Below are 25,496 nucleotides of genomic sequence, written 5' to 3'. Positions count from 1 at the left end.
GGTCGCATCCATGTGCAGAGCTGCGGGGCTGCACGTGGGGCGAGTGTGCCATCTAGTGCTCCCGCACGCCCCGTCATCCCGCATCCTCCTGCACTATCCCGCATCCCGCATCCTCCCGCATCGTCCCTCCGGACCGCGCAGAGCCCCGCAGGCGGCTGCGGTGCTGGCAGGGCTGGGCTCGGCCCCAGCCCCTCTGCAGCCTTTCACACGAGGCCGCTGCTCGCAGGTGGGCGAGCGGGTGCCAGCAGGGCCCAGTCCCCATCCCGCCCCCAGCACTCGGCCCCGCGGCGGCTTTGGGGCGCTGACTGAGCCCCCCCCGGTGCCGAGCAGCTCAGCCCAGGCCAGAGCGGTTCCAGGCACTGCAGGGCGGACACAGACACGGGACCCCAGGACCCGCACCGGGCAGGGGCTTGGGCAGCCCAGTGGGATGTGCAAAGTCAAACACCTTTATGACACCAGCCGAGGGGACGGGGGAGCCTTCCTCCACCCCGGCAGTCCCGGTGCCGGCGCCCCCAGGAGCCCCCGGAGCCGCTGGGGTCTCACCCCGGGTATGCCAAAACCCCCTTCACCCCCTTTAATAGATCAAGTGACCAAATGAATAGAGTACAGAAAATTAACCCTTTTTATTGATGCATTGCAATTGTTCTACATTTTTACCATATTATGTAGAAAATACTTAAAATACAAGCTACTTTGTAAAACCAAAGACAAACATTGAATCCAAAGATAAACTATGTTTTCACAATGGACCCTTTTCCCATATAGTTAGTATTAAATTTTTAAATATCTATTTCTTTTGTTAAAATGATTTTTACATACCCCCTAAGTACATCAGCAATACAAACATAGATCAGTAATTGTCAGAAACTACCTGTATCTAGCGGCTTGTAAAAAGGAAGAGCACAACCATAAAAGAAAGTTAAATTTTACACAGTAACTAGCATATCAAATACATTTAATAAAGTAGGAATTCCATTGCAATATCAAGGATTCAAGCAGAAATACTAACATTACATATAATGTACTGCTACATGTAGTGAGATAGATATATTTCAAGCTGAATCTGAAATCACACATTATATAAAGTTTAGCAACAAACAACCATGTGGACATGCGGCACCATTCAGAAGTTTAAATAAAAAAGAAAGCAGGGCTGTGCCAATCCTGTCATTTAGAAGCAATTTAGTTTCGTGTACTAAAAGAAATGGCTGAGTCAGAGGTAAATTGCTGCATCCCATCACTAGGTGCTAAGCAGGAAAGCCTCGAAGTTGCCTCTGCGGTGGGTATCACAGCTCGAGGGCGGGTGATGGAACAACTGATTGAACAGTTCAAGAACCACACAGATAGGTCTAGATGGGACCACGGCAGTCGAATATTCAACAGGTGAATCCCAAACTAGTTTTAAAAGAACCTAAAGGACTCCAATTTCTATTCCGATAGCACATTTCTCTACAAACGATGTGTAGCGGCTCCGACATGAGGAGAGTGGGTGCTTTAACCTGGGGCAGGCTGGGTGCCCGGAGGGAAGGGACGTGTCCCTTGGAGCAGACAGTGCGCTGCCGCGGCCACGGCCACGCTGGGCCCCGCCACACGTGTGGAGCCGGTGCCAGGGTGGGGTTTGCTTTGCTTGGCTCGTGCCGTGTATCACAGAGGAATTTCGGGGTAATCGCCCGCCTGTTTCAGACGGAGCACGTTTGATCTTACCTACGTCACTTCCACCTCGTCCTCCTCCCCCAACACTTGTGGACGCGGGGGCAGCGGAAGGGCTGACGCGGGGCTCAGAGCACATCCCCTCGGGTTCGTCAGGCAATAGGGGCTCTCAAGATAAGTGGTAGCTTTAATCTGCTTTTGGGGGGGGGGGGGAGCGGGCAAGTCCTCAAAATCAGTAGCAGATTTCACAGAGGCCTTTTTTCTCCTGTTAGGACTTCATGGAAAACACTTTACTATTGGTGAAACGGGGAATAACGTTTTCCTGAAAGAGAGGAATTGGAGCTTGTTTTGCCTTTCGAGGGAAAGGCACAACTCTGTACCCAGGAGGTACCTCACGGGAAGTACTGAACACAAGCAATGGGATATGGAAAAAAGAAAGGAAAGTGCCTACAGCAACAAACAGCATCGTTGACACCAATGATGTGGCACAGCAAGACAGGCTGGTTGTCCGCACACTTACAGGAGTGCTCTGACTAAGAATACACTGAACAACAACGTCGCTAATGCTACCGTCCAGTTCCAAAGTCCTTGATCCCTCTATCGAAAGAGATGCCAAACCTTTAACAGTTCACCAGTTTCAGGCCAGTCCAGACCTCCTCCTATCAATAATGTGGAATTTCAGAAATTACTTTTGCACTTCTTGTCACATACGGGCCAGAGAACTGGCCTCTTCTCCACTGGGACGGAACACAAACTGGGATTCAAGGTTACCAAAACCTCTTATTGCTGCAGTAAGACGACCGCTCGAGCCAGTTTATCACCCATTTGGACAAGATACTTAATCTACGTGCCGAGGATGAGAAATAATTCCTAGTACAAGGGACCCAAGAAAACAAAAGTGTAGTTTAAAAACTGCACTGATTATCCAAAATGCCTATTTCCTCTGAAACACTACCTAGGGCTACAGCTGACAAACCCTCCCAACAACTCCACATTAGCAGTAGCATTATAAAACTTTTTAATGGTATTATGTGCTTTACAGCAGGCTCTCTTTGGTATAAATAATCTATCACCAAGCTAGCAATATTTTACAAGAAAACGTCTGCTATTAACGTGGGGGAAGGTAAGGTCATACTAATCTAATAAAAAGTGATTGCACATATTTAATCACTTCTGCAATATTAGACTAAACATTCCAATGCATTCCCAGCACTACCTTATTCGAAATGCACTGACAGACATCTAACAGTACATGTGCCATTTCAAGGAAAAGCTTTAAGGAAACATCGCTTCACTCCGAACAAAAATGTAGCTTTTTATGATAGCATTAAAACTGAGAACAATGCACCTAGGCAACATACTGCTGTTCTTGCTGTGATAAGCTTAGTGAATTGCTTCAATTCGACGGGGGCTTGCTGGTCCCTCATAAGGCAAGCTCACTGTAAACTCTAGTCACACTACATCATCATTTAAGGCACTACAATAAGGGGACACACCAAACAACTCTTCATCACACATACCTGTGCAAAACAAATCAGAAGGTATCCTTTCCTCTCACGAAGCTCTACTCCTCTCTCAGTGCTACAGTGATGAGCTCTAACCATTGCATTATATCACATACATTCCAACATGAATCAATTCATTTTGGTTTAAATACAAAGGATACATCAACTCCATCCCCAGGAACGTTTAAGAATTAGACAAACACTAAGTACAGAGTTCAAGTATAATCACTACACATTTTGATTACAAAGACAGAACATTTGGGGTTAGCAGGAAGTTTTGCTTGTTATATTTTTCTAATCAATATGTACATATTTAATTTTATGTAAAATATTAAAACACCACCAATACAAAACTTCTAAAATAGTTTTAAATTCAGTAATAAACTTTAAAATCTGGAATTTTTTTTTCCTTTTTTCTTTTTCTTTCTCTTTTTTTTTTTTTTGTGATTCCTACATGCATGTACTGTATACAAGTCTTAGTAAGAGCGCTTTAAAGTAGCTGTTGACATATCCAGGAGGATACGCTCACAGGAGTATAAAAAGCTGTACACATCAATACAGTGATGTTTCGTTGTATTTCAAATTCAACTCCCTCCTAAATGAATCACGTGAGGAAAAATATTAAGAAAAACAGAAAAGAAAAGCCCTGTGCTTCTGTGAAGGAATCCAGCTCCGTTTAGGGCCAGCATCTAATAAGCTGCAGAAACCAAATTTGAGAGCAAGGCTGCGCTATTCGTTCTCAGCTGAAGACTACAGCATCCCGACAAAGCTGCTGAGCTGTTACACAGTGAGATCTGGAACACAGTCTGAAAAACTTAGCAGAATTCTGCAATGAATGCAAAAAAAAATTCAGCTGTGTTATGGAGAGACAGAATCTTCAAGAAAACAGGACAGATTCCAGGGGTTACACAGACTCCTGAATAGATCAGGTGGCCAGTAGGAGGCAGCTGCCTCTACCAGTCCTTAAACAGAGCAGAGAAGTAAACAAAAAACTTTTGACAGTAACACATACGGAGATGTAATGGCTTTTGCAGAACCAGCGATATGCTAGAGACAAAGTGAATCAGAGAACAACTGTTAAAATATTGAACTTGATTTTAAAACTGCCCCAGCAACACAACAAGATAAATGTGCATTACAATTTTAGTGGCAACATGGATTTGTGCAAGCTGCTAAAATATAATCTGCTAGTCTTTTTGTTTAAGTTATACAAGTTAAAAAAGTCATCAGGATCTGTCTTCCAAGACACTGATTTTCTTTCCTCTTTTGATTAGCACAACAGAACAATTTTAAATAAACGTGACCATGAACTTTTTAAAAGCATCTATAAAAAGTAAGTAAAATTTTAAAAACTTAATTAGTGACCCTCGTACTGGTAACAAAGCATGCTGCTCAGTGACTGAACTCACCGGAGACGTTTTTGAACAACATACAACCAGATCAGGGAGAAACAAAAACCAGGCAATCATTACCAGGTCAAGGTTCACCTGAAATCCTTCTCCGATCTCTCAGGCCTATTGCAGGACAGTGCGTTGCCAGGAACTACAAGTAGGAGTACTGGTTGATCTTTGTGGGGCTCAGCGGGTATCCAGTGTAAATAGCAGATCCTCTGGAAGCACCAATATAGGACTGGGGAGCAAACTGGTGTTGGTACTGGGCGGGCGGCACGTTTGCGGACGTCAGGAGGCTGGGGCCGACGCTGACGGGGACCTGGTGCACGAGGGTGCCGGGGTGGGCGGCGTAGGCGGCGTGGCGCGAGGAGCCCTGAGGGGAGAAGAGGTGGGCGATGGAGGTGGTGGAGCCCAGCGTGGCAGCAGTGGTCGGGGCGTAAGTGTACACGTGCGGCTGGCTGGAGAGGTGCGCGTTGGCCGTCGCTGCTGCCAGGTGGGGATGCACCGGGCTGCTGTGCTGGAACGTGTAGGAAGCCTGAGAAATAGTTGACGGGAGGGGCGCCACGTACGCCTGCTGCCTACGGGGGACAGCGTTTCCACTCCTCTCCTGGGAGGCCAGCACTGTTGGTTGCTGGTTCTGCAGGGAGAAGAGGTAAATCGGGTTAGCGGCCTCCTGTGGGGAGAGCGCCGGGGCGGGCGGGAGCAGGGGCCAATGCCTCCACCAACACTCCTGCGGGGCCTCCCTGCCCAGGCCAGCGACACCCTCCCGAGCTCTGGGCCAGGCTCGCTGTGGTGTCACCAGACAAGGGTCTCGCTCGTCCTGCCCAGTGGGACCACACCGCCACACCGGGCACCAGAGTGGGCCTACGACGGAGCCGCCCCGAGCTCCTCGCTCACCTCCACTCCTGCCCCGGGGCGCGGCAGCAGGGCTGCCCCACTCGGGTACAACGAAGCCCATCTTGTCCCCGTGCCAGAAACGAACCGGAGGTGCAGCACCTCCTCCCTCCTGACAGGCCGCGGCAGCCTGACTCGGAGATCAAGAGCAGTGACACAGATCCCAGCGAAAGCAATCTCTGACAGCTTCAAGGGAAGTCAGGTGCTGACGGTTAGTTTGAGGGACAAGGTCCAGCCTTAATCTCCTGGTTGGGCCTTTGTGAGATGTGAAGGAGGAAGGTAAAGAACAGGAGAATCTCCTCGTTCTGCTGAGTGCCCCCAGCGTTCCCCCAACTCGACAGCTGGACCCCGCTGTCGCTCTCCCACCCGAGGGGCAAGAACGACCCACTGTGAGGGGTGTGACAAGGGGCATGGAGAGGATACGGACACAACCACGCGTCCCTCTCCTGCCCTCTGGTACAGGAACAGATTCTTTGCCCTGAGAAACTTCATTATACCCCTACGAGGTTTACCCTGCCCTGCACAGCCAGGGGACAGAATCAGCTTCAAAGAATTCATGAGGCAACAACTATGGATCCTCTCGCAGCCGAGCGACCCCCGCTGCCGCACGGCGTGGGGCTTCCAAAGCAAGTCTGAGGGCTCGTGTTCAGGGTCAGCCCGCGCCGGGGCACCCACCTGGCTGAGATTGAGGGGCTGCACGCCGTTCGTTACCACGCGGTGCGGGCGGTACCCCGTGGGTGTTATGCAGCATCCGGACGACTGCCCGCTCACAGAGGCCACTGGCTTGGTCTTACTGGTGCTGCTCAGGATGCCTGAAATATTTCAAAAGCTTAGTCCATTCTCCCCTCTCAAGCCATGCCCTGCGGTAACTAGCTCAGACAGGGACTATTTCCCTAACAGCCTTTTCTACAGTTCTGATTTAAAATCTGATTGTGCAGGAAATCATCGGGAATTTTTACAGATCTTTCTAAATGCAGGCAAACAAATATGAAAGGAGAATCTATCACTGAAACTGAAAACAGACCAAGGCTTGCACTCTCAGGACAGCAGCTGTGAAACCTACAGCTGCTCAGGACCCAATGAAGATCGTCCAAAACTGCGAAGGACAAAGCTGTCAGGGACAGGACAGCACCTGAGCCCTGGCAAAACCCACGGAGCGCAGTGACCTGGAGGGCGCACCTACCCGAGGCCTGGGTGGCCACGATGCAGTCACTGAGCTGCGCTTTCAGCGGCGGCACGATGATGGTCCGGGAGCTGGAGCTGTCGGCCGCGCCTCTGGTCGGCAGCTCCAGGGCCCCGCCCGTGCTCCTGAGAGAGGAAAGAGGGTCTGTGGCGTAGGGGCTGTTCAGGGAGGAGTCGGAATCCGGGGAGTCGTTGACGGTAACGTAGCTGATGACATTGGATCTCTGCTTCATACCCAAACTGCATGTGAAAAATTAAAAAACACAAACGGGAAACATCCTAGCTGTTCCCAGGAGATGCAGAAGCTCTCCCCCTGGCATCTCATACCCCCCCCCCCCCTCAGGGAAATTCCGATTAGCCGGAGCACAGCAGACGCGACGCAGAAGCCTGTGTCTCACACAGTGCTTCTCTCTCAGCCCAGCCAGCGCTCGGCACACAGCCTTCTCCCCTCTCCCTGCTGCCTGGGCTGAGCTCAGGACAGATCGAGGCTGGCTGCCCAAACCAACTCCCCACCTGGCAGGTTTGTATTTGCTGTCCTCCTCCTCATCAGTGTCGCTGCGAATGGTGATGACGCTGACGGGTGGGCTGGGAGTGTCCGGGATCACGATGGGCTGGTGCTGCTCCTGCACGGGGACGAGCACGTTGGAGGAGGAGGAGGTGGAGCGCAGAGGACTGCTCCCGATCAGCGAGTAGACTTGGGAGGGCACGGTCTCTAGAGTGGAGCTGGGCCTGGAGCAAAACCAGAGCAGTGTTCAGCTACATGGCCACAGGCTGGGCCAAACCAGCACCAGCATTAGGAGCAGCCACACACGCCTGACAACAAGCACCCTGAAGTACTCAGAGAACCTCAGCGCAGACCCCCACAGCGGGGAGCGCCGGGGGATGCGTCCCAGAAGGGACCGAGGTGCTCAGCCCTGCTCGGAGAAGGACGGAGGCACCTGGGCCCTGCCCGAGCCCCGCGGCCCGGGTGCAGCCACGACACCAACACACCCCCAGCGTGAGACCCCTCTGGCCACCACCTAAAGCGCCTCCTGTGCCCTCACCAGACCCGCACCACTCGCACCGGTGACCAGAGGCTTCTTCCAAGACACCTCCAAAAGCAACTGCGGCACATTAGAGTTACACAGAGCACGTCTCTGTGATCAGAAGACGGTTTTTCAGGCCGTAAAAGCAACCCCCACAGAGGCACCCAGGCCCTGCCAGCCCCAGGACAGGGACCCTTACTTGGCTGCGCCTGGCGCCGGCTGCTTGTTCTTCTTCGCCGGGAGGTTGGAGCCCTGCTGCTGCCGGACGACGTGAGCCACGCCGACGTTCAGCGGCTGCGCGGCCGCCAGCGCCACATGGTTGGTCAGCAGGGACGGCTGCTGCATGAGGGTGCCGTACTGATTCCCGTGGGAATGGGCATTCCTGCAGCGGGAAAGCAAGCGAGAGGCGCAGAGCCCGTGACTACGCTGCCCAGGCAGTGCCGAGCCCCTGCGAGGTTCTGAGGGGAGGGAGGAATCGCCTGCGGCCCCCACCTCCAGTCCGCCAGCTGCTGGCTGCCGCCGAGCGCCTCCGGGATCACGGCCGCCGGCTGAACGGAGTTGTGCAGAGCAACCCCGGGGAGCTGCTGCCAGGTGGAAGGAAGCAGTATCTGCTGGGTGCCCCCCGGCCAGGCCTGCTGCAAAACACCAAAGAGACACACGGGTTCACTAGACCTCGGCTCCTGCGGGCGGAGAGAGAGATTCTGTCCCAAGCCATAACCGCACTCGCGCAGATTGTTAGCTTGCAGAGATACAGCACATCATGGCACTTTCTCTAAAGGTCTCAGTACAGCAGGAGAACAAGAAAACCAGGGCAACAAGCTTCCCCTGACACTTGGCTAACCTTTCGTATCACAGCTGTCACCTGGGGAGAAGAGAGTTAACAACGTCCCGCAGAAGGCAGCGGGTATTGTACCGCCAGGACTGCTCCTGCACGGGAGTTCACGCACACTGCTCTGCTGAAGGGTTCCAAAATACAAAGTCAATTTGGTCCTTTTCTGGTTTTCTGCCTTATAGGGCTCGCATTGAGAGAGCGGAGACAGTGTGATTGTTGTGGAAATTCACCCCATTTCAACTACAGAATTGAAGAAAAGCCACACTGGGAGAAGCGTTTAGCTATGAGGGAGATACGTGAAGATAATTTTCAATTCCTTAATATTATTAATGTTCCTATCCAAATTGACAAAAATGCTTTTTTTTCTGGGAAAAAAAAACCCAAACAAAAAACAAAATAAATTTGGCAGTACAATATTTCTAAGATCTTGAATATTTATGGCTCTCTTTCTTGCAGTTAGAACTGCAAAACCATAAATATCTACTGTTTTAAATAAAATATTTCTGCAAGTAACAGATCCACTTCTTACAAACACCGGTTCCAAACAAGAAGCCTTCAAAGCAGAGAGCTGCTAAAACCTCTGCCAACATAAGCGGAATAATAATAATAATATTAAAAAAAAAAAGGAGAAATATGTTAAAAGTCACACCATGCGTCTTTCCAAAAGCCAACACCTGCACAAGACAAAGCAGAGAGTTTAATACAGCAAGATATAAATTCCCAATGAGAGGCAGAAATCGGGCCTTCCAAGCGACGAACTGTTTTGACAGAGGAAGGACAAAAATATGCAAAGCTTAGCAAATGGCTAATGCAAACTCAGGGGAAGCAGCAAGGGAGAAGTGTCGGAAGCACTAAAGGTGAGCAAATTCACACCCAAGGCTCCCAGAATCCAAACAGAAATAGTTAAGTCCTCCAGAGAAACTCAGAATCCAGGCTCAGAGTCTGGAGACAGCTGGCTCTGATCTCCACGGCTGTACAGGGGAGTTGAACCTCAAGTCCACTGCACACACACAGGAGAATAGAATTTGCCTGTTGGATCAAAAGCCCAAATACACTTTTGAAAACGTCACTAACGACTCGCTTGCGTCCCAAGCTCTGCTACAGTCACCCCTCGCCGTGTTCAGAGCCCAGAGTGCAGCCTCCCAGCAACCACAGTCCAGGAGAGGAGGAGACGCGTCCCTGGGTCTGTGTAGCTCAGAGCTGTGACCCAGGAGGACCCCGCTCTCCTGCCTGCCCGTCCTCACAACAGGGAGCAGTTAACTTGGTTCAGAAGAACTCAAACGAGTGGGTTTTGATTTCAGTACAGGTATGACTCGAGCAAACTCCACTTCGGCAGAGCTCTCCCTCTTGGAAGAAAACAACACTCAAACTACCACTTTAAAGCCACAAGAAACAACATGGTTCACATAATGGAACGTGCTTTGAACGACATGTGAGAGCACCAGCACTTCAGTGCACCGCAATGTTTTCATAAGCTTCACTGATCTGATTCTGGAGTTTTACAATGACTTCTTTGTGGCACTTGCAAAGTTGTTCTGGTGCAGGTGCCAAATGAATACGGAAGAGGACAATTTCGGAAACATACGCTTCTTAAAGGTGTGTTTATTTCCTTCCCCCATCCTTTTAAAAAATTGTTCCAAATAGCCTAAAAGCTAGCTGCTGCCATTTTGGGTACTAGAGCTCACCTTTAATTTCAACCAAGAAATACATAGGAACTGAAAGTATCTGTGAAGAAGGGTATCTTTTTCTGGGTGAAGCAAGCTACCTGCAATTGGCTATAAATAACAAAAGGCCAGAAAATTATTGTCAATGTTCAACAGAGGTCAAGAGAAATCGACTGCTAAAGCAATACGTTAAAGGATTTGCTATCAGTAGAGATTTTAGCCTGTGCTGAACGACCTGAAACATTTTTACATGCAAAGCAGCTTCACACGTGTTGAGAACAAAATATGTAGCTAACTTGCCAAGTAGTTCAGATTCTGGCCATCCAGGTACCTGTAGCAGAGTCAAGCTAAAGACTGATTCCTTTGTATTCGACAATCACAAGGCAAAGATAGGATAGTAAGCGAAGAACAAGAACAATTATAACTCGTCTATAGTATAGCCTAGAGGAGCTTTATAATACTAGGCTAGTAAAAAGTAATAGTCAATGGATCTGGATTCTTTACAGAGCCACACTAAACGTCAGAGTCAGACAGTGCTTCAGCAATGTTGGGGAGGAAAACAACAAGACATTAAGATGTAGCAAGAACACAGCCACAAGATGGCACATGCTTCCATGCCCTCTGCAAGTCTAAGTTAAAACAAAAACTCAGTTAGTGAACACAATCAAGGGAGGCAATTACCAGTACTGCAGCTGTCTGTTCGACTAGCGCCGGCCGGCCGGCTGCGCAGTTCAGAGTAAAGGGCACCGCATACTGCGGCGTGATGGTGGCTACTTGAGGATGAAGAGTTGCTACCATTAGTGGTGTACAGCTTCCCTGAAATGTAGATCAGGCAGTGAGTGAAACACACGTTCCGAGGCAGGACAAGTGGGTTCAGCAATGGGGCTGGGGAAGGTGTCACCTCGCGGGCACTCTGGTGCTGGAGCAGACTCCAGAACTGTCATGGGCGCAGAGAAACCAACACCCAGACCCTCCGGGCACGCTCCTCTGAGCAACTACATGTCCCCGAGGGGGACACAAGGAACGGGGGACTGGGAACAGGGTCTCTCCAAAGACATAGTTGCAAAGCCACAACGAGACAGTGTCCAGCTGCTGGTCCTTTACGGGGTCCCAGCGTCACACCAGAGACAGGCGCTGGCCGGGACACGGCGCTCCCCCTCCTACCCCCGAATCCAAGCGCCCTGGGAAAAGGTCAGCCAGGGGATTGTGTAACGGCACGGCACGTCTTTTGGGTGTGGGAGGAGCAAGTTATCTGTGACAAAACTACCAAGCCACGGATTAGTCCATGTCCAATTAAAACTAGATTCTCAGTGTGCAATTTGCACGCCCAGGGAAAGCAGGGTGTGGGTTCAGGTGGGTCTCCTTCGAGTGTATTCTGCCTTTTGGATACCATTACCTGCATAATTAAGCTGAACAAACCAGAGATTACAGAATGCCACCAAAATTATTTGGACTGAACAATCTAAAAGCTACTCCTCTACAAGTAGGTCAGTGAGTACAATATACTGCCTGGAGAGTGAAACTAATAAAGCATGTGTTAATGTCAGCAGAAACTAAAACTATGCAAATAAATAAAAAGTGCATTTAGTTATAAAGGCTATTACAATTTTCCAGTGAATAAAATCTGCGAATCACTGGGCACTCGCTATGTATTAAAGCGTTACTTTTTGAAAATAAGAATGGTTTTCACTTAGACACATTACTAATCTTCAAAACATAATTTTTTAGGATTATCTGTGAATTTTGCTATCGCATGTTGTTTAAACCGCAAACCACAGACATAGGTATGTCACTGCTACACATCACACTAACGATGGAACTATCTGAGGAGGATTCAGAAATAATTTCACTGACTTAAGGATGAAATTTTAACACGAGTAATCTGTGTTGCCACTTCTGTTTACTGGGATCTCGCTCCTCACAGAATTATTTCTTCTAAAACTTTTTGCCACATTTTTTAAGTGTAGGCAAAAACATACCTAGAAGGCAGTATGCACCCATGGAAAAAACACATCCTGTTTTCAGCAGCTGAAAACTATGTATTTATTGCCATTATTAAATCCAACTCCTAAAACCAGGGAGGCACATGACATAGAATAGTTGAGACTTTAAATATTCCAGAAAAACAAACCAGGAAAACACTGTCTTAGAAGTGATCTGCGTTTAACCAGGGTATTCAGGGTATTCTGAGAACCCCCTGCATCCAGCCCAGCACCAGAGGGGCAGTCGGGTTCTCCTGGACGGTGGCAGGGGTTGCAGTTAACTCTACGGGGTTTTTCTGGATGATTTTTTTTTTTTTTTTTTTTACCTGTGTGAGAACTCCAGACTGGATCTGCAGTGGCTGTGCTGCGGGGGCCTGCGGTACAATGGGGACAGCGTTCTCCATCCTCACTGGGAACCCAGAGTGCTTTGTAGTCGCCTGAAGTCCGGCTGCAGAGGACAAGAACACATCACCGCTAAGCTGCTTTATCATTCTTTGGGTTTTTAGCTTCTTTCCAAAATCAAATTCCTACCAGGTAAGGGCAGAAGACAGGGTCAGATGAAGAGAAAGAAAAGCTGTTCCCGTGACAAAAGCACTAAGGAAACACCAGCTGAAGGAACTACTCCTGCAGCTCCACGCAACGCGGTGGGCACCCAGCCCTCAACAGCTCGGCTCTGCCCGAGCCCAGCCTCGTCTCCAGAAGCACAGGTGACACAGAGATCTAATTCTATGTGGCCTGAGACTAAGTTCGAAGTTCAAACCTCACACTATCAGCTCCCGTTCCATACACAACCCTCCACATACAAGCACAAACGGAGAACTCTCGGGATCAGCCTGTGCTAACCTGGGCTGTTTGGGATCGGTGACAGCCCGTCACCAGCAAAGTACCAGCTGCACCAGTGGCTGTGAGCTGAGACTCAGCGACCAAGCACTCGCTCCTGGCACACAGAACACAGCGCCACGCTTTCTCATTTTCAGGTAGGCCTGGCTCCTCTGTTCACCTCTTTCTGTGGAATGCTGCTGTGTTCAGTTTGGGGGGAAAAACGGGTTGGGCAACTAGGTGGAGAGTGTAGCCCAGGCAGGCACCACACTGTCACCTGTTCCAGCACGACCTGGAAGGGAAGCGACCTCTCCACACGTCTGACCCGATTCTGCACTTGGATCTGACACAGGGGCACCGTGTGATGGGCACAGAGGGGTCTCCTGTACTTTCTCAACTTAGTGCGAAGTACCAACTTATCCTTCCTTCCTACCACACCGAAAGCCCAGAATCACGCAGAGGGGTTTTCCGCTTACTTTGGAAAGCGGGGGGACAGACAATGAAGGTTTGCTGGAAGGGGTCAGTCTGTGTGCAGATCTGGGTGGTTCCGGGCTGCAGGGAAACACTCTGCTGTGCCACCCCTGCAACCGGGGCTGCAGAGGATGGATACAGAGCAGACTGGTAGTTCAGCAGTGAGACGTCCGAGTTGGCCAGGGAAAGCGTAGCAGCAGCAGTGGAATTGGAAGCCAAGACACTGGCCTAGGGAAAAAAAAATAATTGGAAGTCAGATTTCTCACTCATACTTGTTATAAAATGAACAACAGGAACCCTCAGTATGATACTGTGGAGCAAACACCAGGAAAAGGTTTCAGGTAACAGGCGTGAGGCAACATAGGAGGAAAATCATGAACTGCACCAACTTAAGTTGCTGAGCTGACAGGCAGATACGAGTAGGTGAAGCAAAGAGACTGCCCTGGCCCGAGTTTTGGAAAATGACATTTCAAGACAAGACTACAAACTCCAGAGAGCAATTTAAATATAGTATTTTGTGGAACAGGGCTTGGCCCGAAGGCACAGAATTAGACCACTCCATTTCTTTCACGAGTATAAAAAGCTAAAAGATGCTGTACCTGATTGTGTACGGTATTGAGCTGGTTGTTAAAGCTCATTGTCAGGTTTGTGCTTGTATTAGGAGCAACGTGAGTCGTGAACGGGCTCTTAATCTGATTCACTGTATCATACATATTAACTCTTCGCTTGCAGATCTCCATATTCTGAAAGCAAGATTTCACACTGAAACAGAACGACAGAAGGAAAATATCAGATATGTAAAAACAGAGACATGACAGATCCCCAGCTTTACGCACATGCCTTTAGGTTTAGGTCCCTTTTTTCTTTTTTGTACCAACAAAGAATGTCCTAACACATTCCATTTCTTATACATGCCATTGGTGTTTCCAGATCAGCCAGAAACGGCAGAAAACACCACTGACAGAAAGCAGGAAAGTGCTGTGCTGTGTTTCTTGAAACAAAACAAGAAGTCTAAGGAAGCCTACTGATTACTGTGTGGGAAATCCAGTAGATGTGTCATTGTAACAAAGGGATGGTTCAAAGTCTTCAGTGGAGTAATTCTCTTATCTGCATCAATTGTCAACATTTTCTTCAACAAATCAATATATTCCCTTCGGTCAGCCTTCTCCGCCAACATGTCAGTCCCTTCTAAGTCTGTAGACATATTCACCTTGAAAATAAAATGAGAGTGGTTCACACAAAGATCAAATTAATTCCTACCTAACAATTCAGTAATTTCACATCATGAAGAAATATTTATTATGCATTTCTGACTCTTAGCCAGCTTAATCTTAGGTACCACAGCGCTTACACGCCACCTTTCCCTTGCTCGTTCTATAAAAGAAAGTCCAGCTGGCACAGGGAATTCTCATCTCAACACGAAGCTGGTCTGTTCTATAGGTGTCAATCCAGCCTCGTTCTCCACTGCCTGGCAATACGCCCCCATTTTCTGTGGGGGGCTCTGAGGGGCCAGCAAATCAGTATGGCAAGATTCTGCATTCCCTGCACAGATGTAAAGTGATGGTAACAGAAAATTGAGATCAACATATTTAAGATTCAAGGCCTCATGATACTAAAACCACTCAGACATTCCTTCATTTTGCCTCTGAAAACAAAAGGAAAAAATAGAACGATCTGTAGCTCCCGTCAACTTTTCCAAAGTCCAATAAAAGGCCTAATCCCATAAAGGCACCTGGAGGGGTTCAGCTTTCCTACCGCCCGACCACTTCTGGGGTAACGGGCTGAGCACTTGCTGCATCTACCGGATCAAGGAACTTCTAACAGCTTCATAATTAACAGTTTGGTAGTTTTTCACACAGCGATTTCTGATGCAAGTTGGCACCGACGCAAACCTGCACCAGTGCTCTAAACAGCTGTGGAAGCAGGCTGCTCCAGCACAGGAGCCTCGTTTCTAGAGACCCCAATAACGTGTGTAACGGGTACGAGAGTCCCCTGCCCCTTGCAGGACCCCCACACACCTGCGCCATGTCATCCAAACAGTTGAATATGTATTTCCGAGCTTCTTTGGATTTTATTCCCGTCTCCAACTCATGTTCTTCTGGGGTCTACAAAAGAAACCATCTGTTAATATAAACAGAGATACCTCACGCTGATAAAGGAGAAGCAGCAAGGAGAGCGCCAAGATCTTTCGCCCGCTTTAAGACAAATCACAAGCCCTCAGGGTCAAGCCAAACCAGCCATGGGTTCTCATTTCCTCAGCTGGAAAGATCATTCACTGCACAGCTGAATTTACACGGGATGACTTCACGAGGTAGTGTATTAGCCAGAAGAACTGATGATTTCTGATTTAGGAGAAGAGGCTATAAATGTTTTAAATCCCTCTTTTACAAAGAAGAAAGTCAAAATCCCCTTCCTTTTGCTGCTCAACTTTAAAGGCAAATCAAGCATACATCTGATTCCTTCCTGTCCTCTGCCAAGACATAAATAAATTTATGTTGAATTAACAAAGACTATCATGAAATACTCCCTATTTTACTCTTTGTATTGTCAGGAGATGACAACAAGATGACACACTTCACCAAGACTGAGCAGGCCATAATAAGTAACCATTATCCCAATTGCTTTACCACCCACTCTTTGCTGGTGCTATCGTGCACAGCTGCTATTGTCAGACGAGTACCAGGAGGTCTGAACAGTTTCTGAAACAAAATACACAAACCAGCTATAGCTGAACGGCACTTCAAATCCAGCCTCCACTCCGAATGTTTCCAGAGGACACCAAAACTACGTGTGAATTTATATCAAGCCCTCAATGAACAAAACAGAATTGGGAATTAAAAAGACAAACCTTTAGCCTCCACAGTGGGTATCCCAGATTTGGATCTCTGTTAAAAAACCTGCTTGTTTTCGTTCCTGCACTGAGAAGATACTCCGCTGGAAGGCCTTGAGTTTGCGAAATATAACGGATCTAGGAAAGAGAATTAAAAGAATGAGGACTCCCAATACAAAGAACTCACAGATAATGGAGAAATTATCAGCTAGGTTTGTTCACAGCGAACAGGAGTAGATATTATTCTGTAAATAAATTACGTCCATGTAACTGAAACTGCAAAATTAAAGGAACTTTCTCAAGTATTTGCAACGATACTTGACTTTGTCAATCATATCATCTGCAAAAAGTTTGGGTTTTAAATACATCTTTCTTTCCATGGAAATATTTTTCGCCCAAGTGTACGTGAGCAGACTGTAAACTTTTGAGACGTGGATAAAGTAACACCAACAGTCTTTAATATCAGCAATGTAAGAGCATTCGGAGAGAAAACAGCACACAAGTTATCATGTACGTGTGTAGAATTAAAGGCATAAGTATCCAAAGCAACATCACTGTGACTGGCTACAGAGGCTGCAGGCACACGATCTGAGAATGATGTCACGCGCGGCAAAGCTCTCACCAACCACGAGAGCAAGACTCTACTACGGTCAGATTCTTACATCCCCCAAACCATTTCATACGCGTTACTTTACATGTAACGAATAAATTGGAAAACGCGTCTGAATATTCGTGGTGTCTCTGCCAAGGCACTGGAAAAGAGCAAACAAAGAGAAAGGTTGCTCGAAAGGAAAAAAAAAAAGCGAGCTATGGAAAAACACAATAACAAGCTTTTTAAATATTGCCCAATTGTTAATGCTATTTGCTCTCAAGATGTACGGTGATGACTCTCCCCTCAAAAGAATCTATTTAGAAGTTTAAGAAAAAGCCCCGGGGAAATTCGGTTTACACAGTGAGGACCAGAGACAGAGTGTTAAGGTACCAGGCTTCGCTGGAATTATCAGTTACAGCCCCTTAGCACATTCATCCCTTATCTGCAGCACACCTGCTGTTCCACCGCGGACGGCGGCAGCGGAATGCTGCAGGACACTGACCTCTGCCACAGCTCCGCATCCCTCAGAGTTTAGGGACTCACTTCCCATTCACACCAGCGTGGATCTGAAGCGTCTGCAGGTGAGGATTTTTTGCATCTACACCAATAGTTCAGCTAAGAGTTCTGCTATTTTTATGAGATGTCACTCTTGCTTTACAGCCAAAGGGTGTTTAAAAAATAACTGTAAATCCCATCCCAACGCATGAACTCATTCCTGGAGAGTCCTCTCACAAGTTCTGCCTGAGCTTTCATTTCCTGCTGCAGGATCTCAGAAAACGTGAAAGCGAGTCGTCCCCAGCCTTCAAGGGCAATTCAGGTATCAGAATCAACCACATGAAGTCACACCTCGCGCTGCCTCACAGAGGACTGCAAAATCCTGTCTATTAAGCAATGGAAAAAGCACCTCCTCCCCACCCACCTACACGACTAGATAAGCTTCTCAGAATCACACAAAACTCAGTGTGCAAGGAAACCACCACGTCGTACCTCAGTTATTTTCTAACTCATTCTGCTCATTAAGGCACCACTGTGCTTCCTTTGGAAAGTTACAGTGCTGGGAAGGTGTAAGACAAGTGTTTTCAAACTTAGTAAGTTTTCATGTATTTTGTCACATAAGGAAAACTGTACCAAGCACTGTAACAAGATACCACCATAAAAACCACAGTGGAAAAGTTACCCTCAAAAACCCTCTCACACAGACTTTCTGTCCTTTTGTAGGCAACTGGCTAGCCCAGGTGACAACGCTGCGCATCCACGGAAAGGACTCATTGGTTCCAGATGCCTTGTCAGACCCTCGTATTTCAGAGAGAGCTTGGGGCTCACACTGTGCATGAGAAGTGAGGGCTGCTGTAGGTAGAACAGGACAGGAATGATAGGCTTGTGCTGTCTCCGCATGGCAGAGCTGCCCTCGTGGTGAAATCACAGAGGGCGTTTCAAGTCAGGGCGCACACCTCGCTTCTGTTTTGACAGGGAGGTATTTCAACAGCTTTGGGGGTTAACTACAGGCTGGCTCCATATACTGGATAACTACATTCAGCTCAAGTTAAAACACAGAGAACTCTGTGCTCTCCTGTACAACAACAGTCAGACAGGCAATGGGAACGTTACAGAGAGAAAACGAACTTAAGACAACAGCCAAGAGGAGTTTGTGACGGAGGACACGGGTCGCCGTGGTCTCACTGGAACGTCCCCACGCTCTCACCTGATCATACTCGGAGGCCCCTGGGTACAGAGGCCAGCCCAGGAACAGCTCGGCGATCACACAGCCCAGCGACCACATGTCAATAGCTTCACAGAACGGTAAACCCAGGATGATTTCAGGAGCTCTGTTGGGGAAAAAAAAAAAAAAAAAGAAGAAATAAAATCTTTTGACTCTGAAAGCACACGGTCCTTTCCTATAAATTGCTCTGCATAACACCCCCCACTCCCCCGTCTCTCCTCCAAGCACAAGTAAATCTGTGTGAAGCTCTGATTCACTTTAAGGCAGATGTTTCCTCAAGTGGCCCAACATACCCCAACCCTTTTACTGCTCACGGTCGGATTCGTTTTACTGCCCTGGTGCCCCCCAACTCCGAGGTGGCCTCTGTGCCACTGTGGTGCCAAGTTACTCCTTCAGTAAGCAGTTTAGTTGCACCTGACAGTTCGTGCGGTGTGAGGCGTCCCCGAGAGCGCGCGCAGCCGACCCTGACAGAACAGGGAGGAAAAGTTCTGGCAAACGGTGCTCAGACTTTTGATCAGCTGCAGGTGGAAAGGAACAGCCCCTGCCGAGCCCGAGAAAGGAGCTCTCCAGAGAGCTGCTCGGTTCCTGTCAGCAGGGTTTCATTCACGGTTTGTCTGAGAGTTTTGAGTTTAAAATGGACGAGGAGAGCACAGATGGAGATCGTGACTGCTCTGCAAGGTTGTGTTACAGGTTTCTGTGCGCTGAACCACACCTAATGCAAAATTTACCTGTCTGGCCTAGCCTTTACGAGAAGCGATGAAAAAAACTCAAACTCTGAGCAGGGTTTGCTTCTGCAACAGGTTGGAATTTCAGGGAGATTTCTGTGTGGACCTGACTCATATCACAAATGGGTGTTTTAGTACAACTCTTCACCTACACACAGTTCTGAAGCAAACCGAGGCCATGCTGTCAGGCTACATTCTGGTCAGACATTTGCATACAGCATAAAACCCAAGTGCTGCAAAAACCATGTGAACTGATGTGGGAATTTACTCTGGAAAGTACAGGAAACAGAAAAACCTCGATCTGCTTCATGCATAACGAACACAAGCGCAAAGGAAGACAGAAAAGTCCTAAACTCCAGGCTGTTTTCTAGTTGTGGCTCGGGTAGCATGCCCCAGGGCTTGCATGACATTTCTTGTGCTACTTCGTGGCTGTAACACTCTTGTTAAAAAAGGCTCTGAAATCAGTTCTGATCTTTCTGCAGAATTCTAAGAACCAGGGCTTGCTTCACGCACAGGTGTCAGTAGATCTGACACTCACCCTCCTCAACTGCTCAGCCCAAACGTTCCTCCCAACTGTTTGTACACGGTAAGAAGTGACTCTCCAACTAATCACCCTTTGTGTCACAGTGACACAGACACAGCTTCTGTTTTAGGTGACCACAATTACCAGCAGCCCGTCTCCAAAACAAACGCGCTCATCCAGCTGCCCAGGTCCATCGCCCCTGAGAAAGCACAAGATCTTCCAAAAGCTCTTTGCTGCCGTGAGGTCACACCCAGACTCTATTGTTCAGCTTTAAAGCAAGGAGGTTCTATCGTGTCCAAGTTCCACTAAAACGGAGCTACACAGACCTTTAGTAATCAGAACAACAGATTATTTAATGTAAGACATTGCAGCAATGGCTCTACTTGACACTGATCTGTTCCCACCTCCTGGTTTGTCTGTCCCTGGCAGCAGTCAACTTTGGAATGGCTTCTCATATGTGAAAATATAAAATGATCACACAAATATCATCTATATCTGACATCTGACTGCTGAATGTCCTGCTAAACATTTCTATTTTAAAGAACTATGCTAGAATAGATCCAACTTTCTGCAGGCAAACAGGCGCAAACAAGAGGAATCCATTTCTGCAGCACTTTGGTCCGCACGAGCAGAGCGAGTACGATGCAGCCACTCAGACGGGATTTTCAGAACCCCGTGTGCCATTACTCCACTTATCATCAACAAACTACTGATCCTCTTGATTACCCTACTTGTGCAAGAATTTCCAGCTCAGATACGACCCAGACCTGTCACGTAAGGAATGCTGTGTGCACAACTTTCCTTGGTTTGGACGGACAAACTGAAATGTAAGTGGTCGGTGGAATAAGCAGAGCATGCTAATCCTTCACTAGTGCATCGAGAAGTCCCACCAGTTCTACTGGGAAGAGAGATTAGGGGCACAGAAAGGCTGGATGTGATAGCTCCTCAGTCTTTAACTGAACGCAAAACAGACTTAGGTATTCTGAAACCTCAGTACTGAAAGGCAGCAAGCTGAACTCCACACACTTTGTTCCCTGGAACTAACCAAATGAACTTCTGACAGGCCGCCTGCTTTCATTCCGACTGCAGGACAGAGCTGGTAAATCAGAATCTCTCCCACCTCCTTCCACACCACTACCATTAGCAGCCTTATGAGAGGCGAGCTGGAGCAGGACAACAGGCAGAGGTCACTTACATAGCTGGTCTGTCAGAGATTTGAGTGATTTTACCATCTTAAACTCTCTGAGATAGAAATCAACAACATCCATTCTTTGCACACACACTTGCCAAACTCTGACTTCCAAAGTTGGCAAATATGCTCCGGCAGTCGCAGAAGAGGATTCACAGCAGTAGCGGAAAAATCCGAGACTTTCTTTTAGCATTTCAAAACACCCCGTGTTTACACACACGTCTTCAGCCCTCCCCCTCGTGAGGAACGACGGTGACGGGAAGCTTGTACAACCGGAGCTGGCGATGCAGGGACTAGCGTGAGCACACTCAGCCCTGGATTAGCCGCGCTGGATTTGGCAGCGTGCGCTGCTGCTTCCCAGGCCAACATGACTGGGACAGAAGTAGGTCATGTAGCCCAAAGCAGAGGTAAGAAACAGACACTGCTCCACTCTGCAAAGCTCCCTCAACACCCAGCGCCCCCTCCCCGCAGTCCCTCAGCTCAGGATCTCTGATTCACCGGGCGCCTCTATGCTGCCCCACGGGAAGTGCCAGCAGGCAGGGACGCGCCCGCGATGGCGGCACTTACAGCACGGGGCACGAGAAACCCCCTCTCTGAACAGCAGGGAGATCAGCCTGCCCAGGGATTTCACACTTCTGCAGGCTGCCTGCTTCCTTCTGCTGTTTACCCTCCCCGGGGCGGACAAAAGCATCCATACCCTCCTGCACAGACACAGCAAGCGCGTACTCTGGGTTTCAGGTCGGGAATTACTGCCACAGACCTCAGGGCTGCCATGAAACCAGTCTCCGCACACAAGCATGACTGCCAGGGAGTCTGCTCCCAGCCGGTGCCCGGCTTCGGAGCCAAAGGATTCTTCACGGGCATTTCTACTCACACTTTAAGTCAACTGTGTCACGGCGGTAAAGCCTTCCTTCCTACGGGCCTGTGCAGAGGGACCCTGCCCCAGGCCTGGCACGCCTGCCCCCCAGCCCACGTCCCCCCAGCACCGTGGCTGCAGCACCGAGCCCGGTGCAAGTTGTCCAGAAGTACCGTCAGCGCCCGGAGCGAGCGGGGCTGCTGGACAAGGCGACCTCCCGCAGCACTGGGCACAAAGGAAGGGACTTCCCCCAGGGTACGTGTATCAGAAAATCCTCCCTACGGTACCCCAGTTCGGCTGGTTTAGAGGTCTACAGGAGACAGAGGTTACCTAAGTGCCAGTAACAGGTCTTAGAAATGAAAAAAATGAAAACAGAAGCTTATTTTTAATAGCTGGCAAGAGAATCAGATGAAGGATGGTCTATACTGTTTTATTGAACACAGCACTGAAAAAAATCTCCAACGCAGAACTCAGGCTAATTTAACATGAATATGGTTAAAGCAATCCAGTTCTCCCACAACAAGCTGGTTTCTACACCATCTCTCTAAGTTCTTCCATTATGGATTTTAGTAATCACCACCGTCAAACTAATTACATATCCCTAAATGTGAGGCTTCCACATAACAGCCCTCTTAACTCCAGCCAAGCAGACGGTCTTAAACACCATCTAACGTGGGGCTCCTCGGCCTTCTGGCGGCGGCAGTCACCCACGTCAGGGAGGTGGAAGTGGCCTGGAACAGCGTCCCTCCCAGCAGCCCCTTTAAGATACTTATCACCCCTCGCTGCTTTTGCCTTGGCCTAATCTGGTTTTTGTGATTATCAGGAACTGGGAAGCACTATAAACCTCCCCAGACTGCCGGGCTCGCTGCTGCAGATTGGCCGCCAGCGGTCACCTCGTCCCGCGCAGCGACGGAGCTGGCAACGCACCCCTGGCAGCCCGTGGCTCCGGCCAGCCCCGGCGCAGAGCGGACAACTGCGCTGCGGAAATAACCATCGATAGCTCAGAATTGGGAAGATTGGCACCAACAAGCTGAGTGAAGATCATGAGGAGTGGATTAAGAAAAGTCTGTATCACATGAACGAGGTGGCACAGAGAGCTGGTACTCCGTGTCAGAGGGAGTCAAAAAAAAAAAAAACCAAAACAAAGAGGGCAAGAACACAGGAGTATGAGGAACACACAGAACAAGCTTACAACAAGCCAGGGTTTTAAACTGAAGCTTGGAGGACGGGAAAGACATCAAACAGGGCAGAGGCACAGGGTGGGGTGGAGTGTCTCGAGTCCTCTGGCTCGTCCCAGCTGGAAGGACTAGATACTAGTTAAGTTTTGCGTCAAGTGAGCTCACATTCCACTGAAAGAAACCCTGACAACACAGCACAGACTTTTTCATCTCCCTTTGATGGCAGAAGTTCTTTCTGCATCCATTTATTGAAGTCTACTGGTACTTCACTGAAATACACACTAGTAACAGCACCAAGCTGGAGGAATAATTGAAAGAAAAAGCACAGCTTGCTTTAGCTTCCAAGATCTGACATTTTTGCCCGTAGTTTATTTTTAATTCTTAGATAGGAGCAGGGTAGAAGCCATTTTGCTACGAGAAGCTGTGATCTAGCTCATGGCCGTTTTAAAAGAGCTACAGGTCTCACGACAGCGTGACTTATCAGGGGTTGACACAGGAAGTCACGTGCTCGCAAAGTGGGTTCAGACAAAGATGGCAGCAGAAGAAACAGGATAAAAAGAAACCGGCACCCCTTTGACTTCTCCCCCTTCTAAATGACCACGGTTAACAGCTGGTTTCCCATCACGGCAAGCAGTCCCAAATGCTACTCACTGGTAGCACACTGCTTCCCAGGTTTGCTACTTCATATGTCACCACAAACTAGCGAGGGGGTGACATCACCCGACTGCACTAACCTGGGGTAAAAGGCAGGCCTTGGGCCGCTCGTGACGTCACACCATCACGGCAGAAGCTCTGTTTATTCACACACAAATCTCAGCAGAAATCTCCGTAAAACACACAGACCAGGGGACAGGCTGGTCATTTCCTTCTGCCCCCCGCCGGGGGAAGACCTCCCGGCAGGAGAGTTCAGTGCCTGAGCAGCAGAGCCCCCGCGCCCCGCCAGCACAGCCCCGGCTGCCCGCCCCTCACCTGTAGTAGCGCGACTGCAGGTACGTGGAGCAGACGGCCTTGGAGACGTGGCTGGCCGAGCCGAAGTCGATCACCTTCACCCTGTAGGGCTGGCGCGCGGGATCCACCAACATGATGTTTTCTGGTTTCAGATCGGCGTGTATCAGACCCAGGCTCTTTAACTTCATCAAGGCAGTAGCCACTTGCTGCAGAATTGGCCGAATATATTTCAGGGGCAACGGGCTGAACTTATTTTGCTTTAAGAAATCATACAAGTTCTGTTCCAGCATCTCAAATACAAGGCATGTATGATTCTTGTGTTGAAAGCACTCGTAGGAGCGAACAAAGTTATACTCGTCAGCATTCTCACTGCTCAAGCGAGAGAGGATGCTCACCTCTATCTGGCCCTGCCTGGCATAGGAAGGATGGTTCTTCAGGATTTTGATGGCTACAATCTCCTTTGTGCTACGTTTCCAGCATTTCGCCACCTGCCCAAACGTCCCTCGGCCCAGGAATTCCAAGACCTCGTAGGTGTTAGTCATAGAGCACAGGATCTCATGCTGGACCAGCTGGTAATCCCCTTCTCCACTGGAACTGCTGCTTTTAGTGGTTACCGTGGTGGTTGTGGCCGCAGCACCCACCGCAGGTCTGTTTTGCAGCATGAGAGGTGGATGTTCCTCGATTATCTGCACACTACCGTTGCTGTCAACCTCTTCACTTTTCCTTTTTAATCCACATTTTTGGTATGGTTCCAGTAGAGAAACGTTGCTCCTATGCGTTAGGGCCTGGCTGTTCTGGAAGGAGGCTGTTGCGCTGCTGCCTGTGCTGTCGGCCGCTGTGACCACGATGTGCTCGACTGAAGGAGCAGGGAGAAGGAGGTTCTGGTCGTAAGCGGGGATGCTGAAATTGGCTACCTGATGAGAGGAGCTTGCTTGCCCTTGAGCTGCTGGGAGGTTTTTGCTGTGGGTATAATACTTGTCGCTACTGCTCTGTCCTGAAACATCCCAGACAGAGGGCTCCACTTTCAGTTTCTTGGCACTGCAGAAGGCACTCGAGGATACTGACGGAGGGGAGAACACCTGCAGCTGTGAGGCCATACCTGAAAAGGCAGAGGAGAACGCGTCAGGACTGCTCGGCGGCAGCAGGTCGCAAGCGAATGAGACCCTCCACCTGCACCAGAAACAGAACTGCCGGTATTTTTCTAAGCACCACATGGAGCCTGCGGCCCAGGAAGGCAACCTCCACCCGCTCCCCCCCGCGGAGCGAGGCTCTCCGGAGGAGCTCCCGCAGCTCGGGACTCCCGCAGTTCGCTCGCTGCCCCCAGCAGACGCAGCGGCCAGCCCAGTATCCGGCTGCTGATGGATACAGAGATGCCGGCGTAGGAACGGTGCCGAGGAGGGGAGGGCGGCACGGCAGCAGGGACACGCTCTCCCACCCCCCCGGGCCTGTTCCCCCCGTAACTGTACAAAGAGTCGAGGGAAGCCTGAACCGGACGAGGCAAACGTCTGACCGGAGGCGGC

At 49.2% G+C, this 25,496-nt stretch overlaps 2 protein-coding genes across 6 annotated transcripts in view; both read right to left on the bottom strand.

Moving 5' to 3' along the window:
• The window catches only part of OLFML3 (olfactomedin like 3), a 2,103-nt gene extending 1,841 nt beyond the window's left edge, over positions 1 to 262 (bottom strand). The window contains exon 1 of the mRNA XM_026864118.1: positions 135 to 262. Coding sequence (XP_026719919.1) covers positions 135 to 262 — 128 coding nt within the window. The remainder of the gene's footprint in view (positions 1 to 134) is intronic.
• Positions 263 to 599: 337 nt separating this feature from the next.
• Positions 600 to 25,098, bottom strand: HIPK1 (homeodomain interacting protein kinase 1). Of its 5 annotated transcripts, none has more exons than XM_026864261.1 (15): positions 23,998 to 25,098; positions 18,540 to 18,663; positions 16,264 to 16,383; positions 15,434 to 15,520; positions 14,441 to 14,625; positions 14,015 to 14,177; positions 13,421 to 13,643; positions 12,452 to 12,573; positions 10,825 to 10,959; positions 8,140 to 8,282; positions 7,847 to 8,029; positions 7,136 to 7,351; positions 6,624 to 6,862; positions 6,116 to 6,252; positions 600 to 5,183 (listed from the first exon to the last, which is right to left on the bottom strand). In XM_026864261.1, the coding sequence occupies exons 1-15, from the start codon at positions 25,071 to 25,073 to the stop codon at positions 4,698 to 4,700; spliced, it is 3,639 nt and encodes a 1,212-aa protein (XP_026720062.1). In that variant the 5' UTR covers positions 25,074 to 25,098; the 3' UTR covers positions 600 to 4,697. The 5 variants fall into 5 exon arrangements, with proteins under 5 accessions (XP_026720062.1, XP_026720067.1, XP_026720063.1 ...); XM_026864266.1 differs by having other exon boundaries at positions 600 to 4,919; XM_026864262.1 differs by having other exon boundaries at positions 8,140 to 8,279.
• Between the last annotated feature and the right edge of the window lie 398 nt (positions 25,099 to 25,496).

Source organism: Athene cunicularia (genome assembly GCF_003259725.1).
Source record: "Athene cunicularia isolate RWA chromosome 26 unlocalized genomic scaffold, athCun1 chr26_part1, whole genome shotgun sequence".
Lineage (NCBI taxonomy): Eukaryota > Metazoa > Chordata > Aves > Strigiformes > Strigidae > Athene > Athene cunicularia.
The sequence above is the reverse complement of the archived record's forward strand: the minus strand, read 5'-3'. Positions and strand labels throughout refer to the sequence as shown.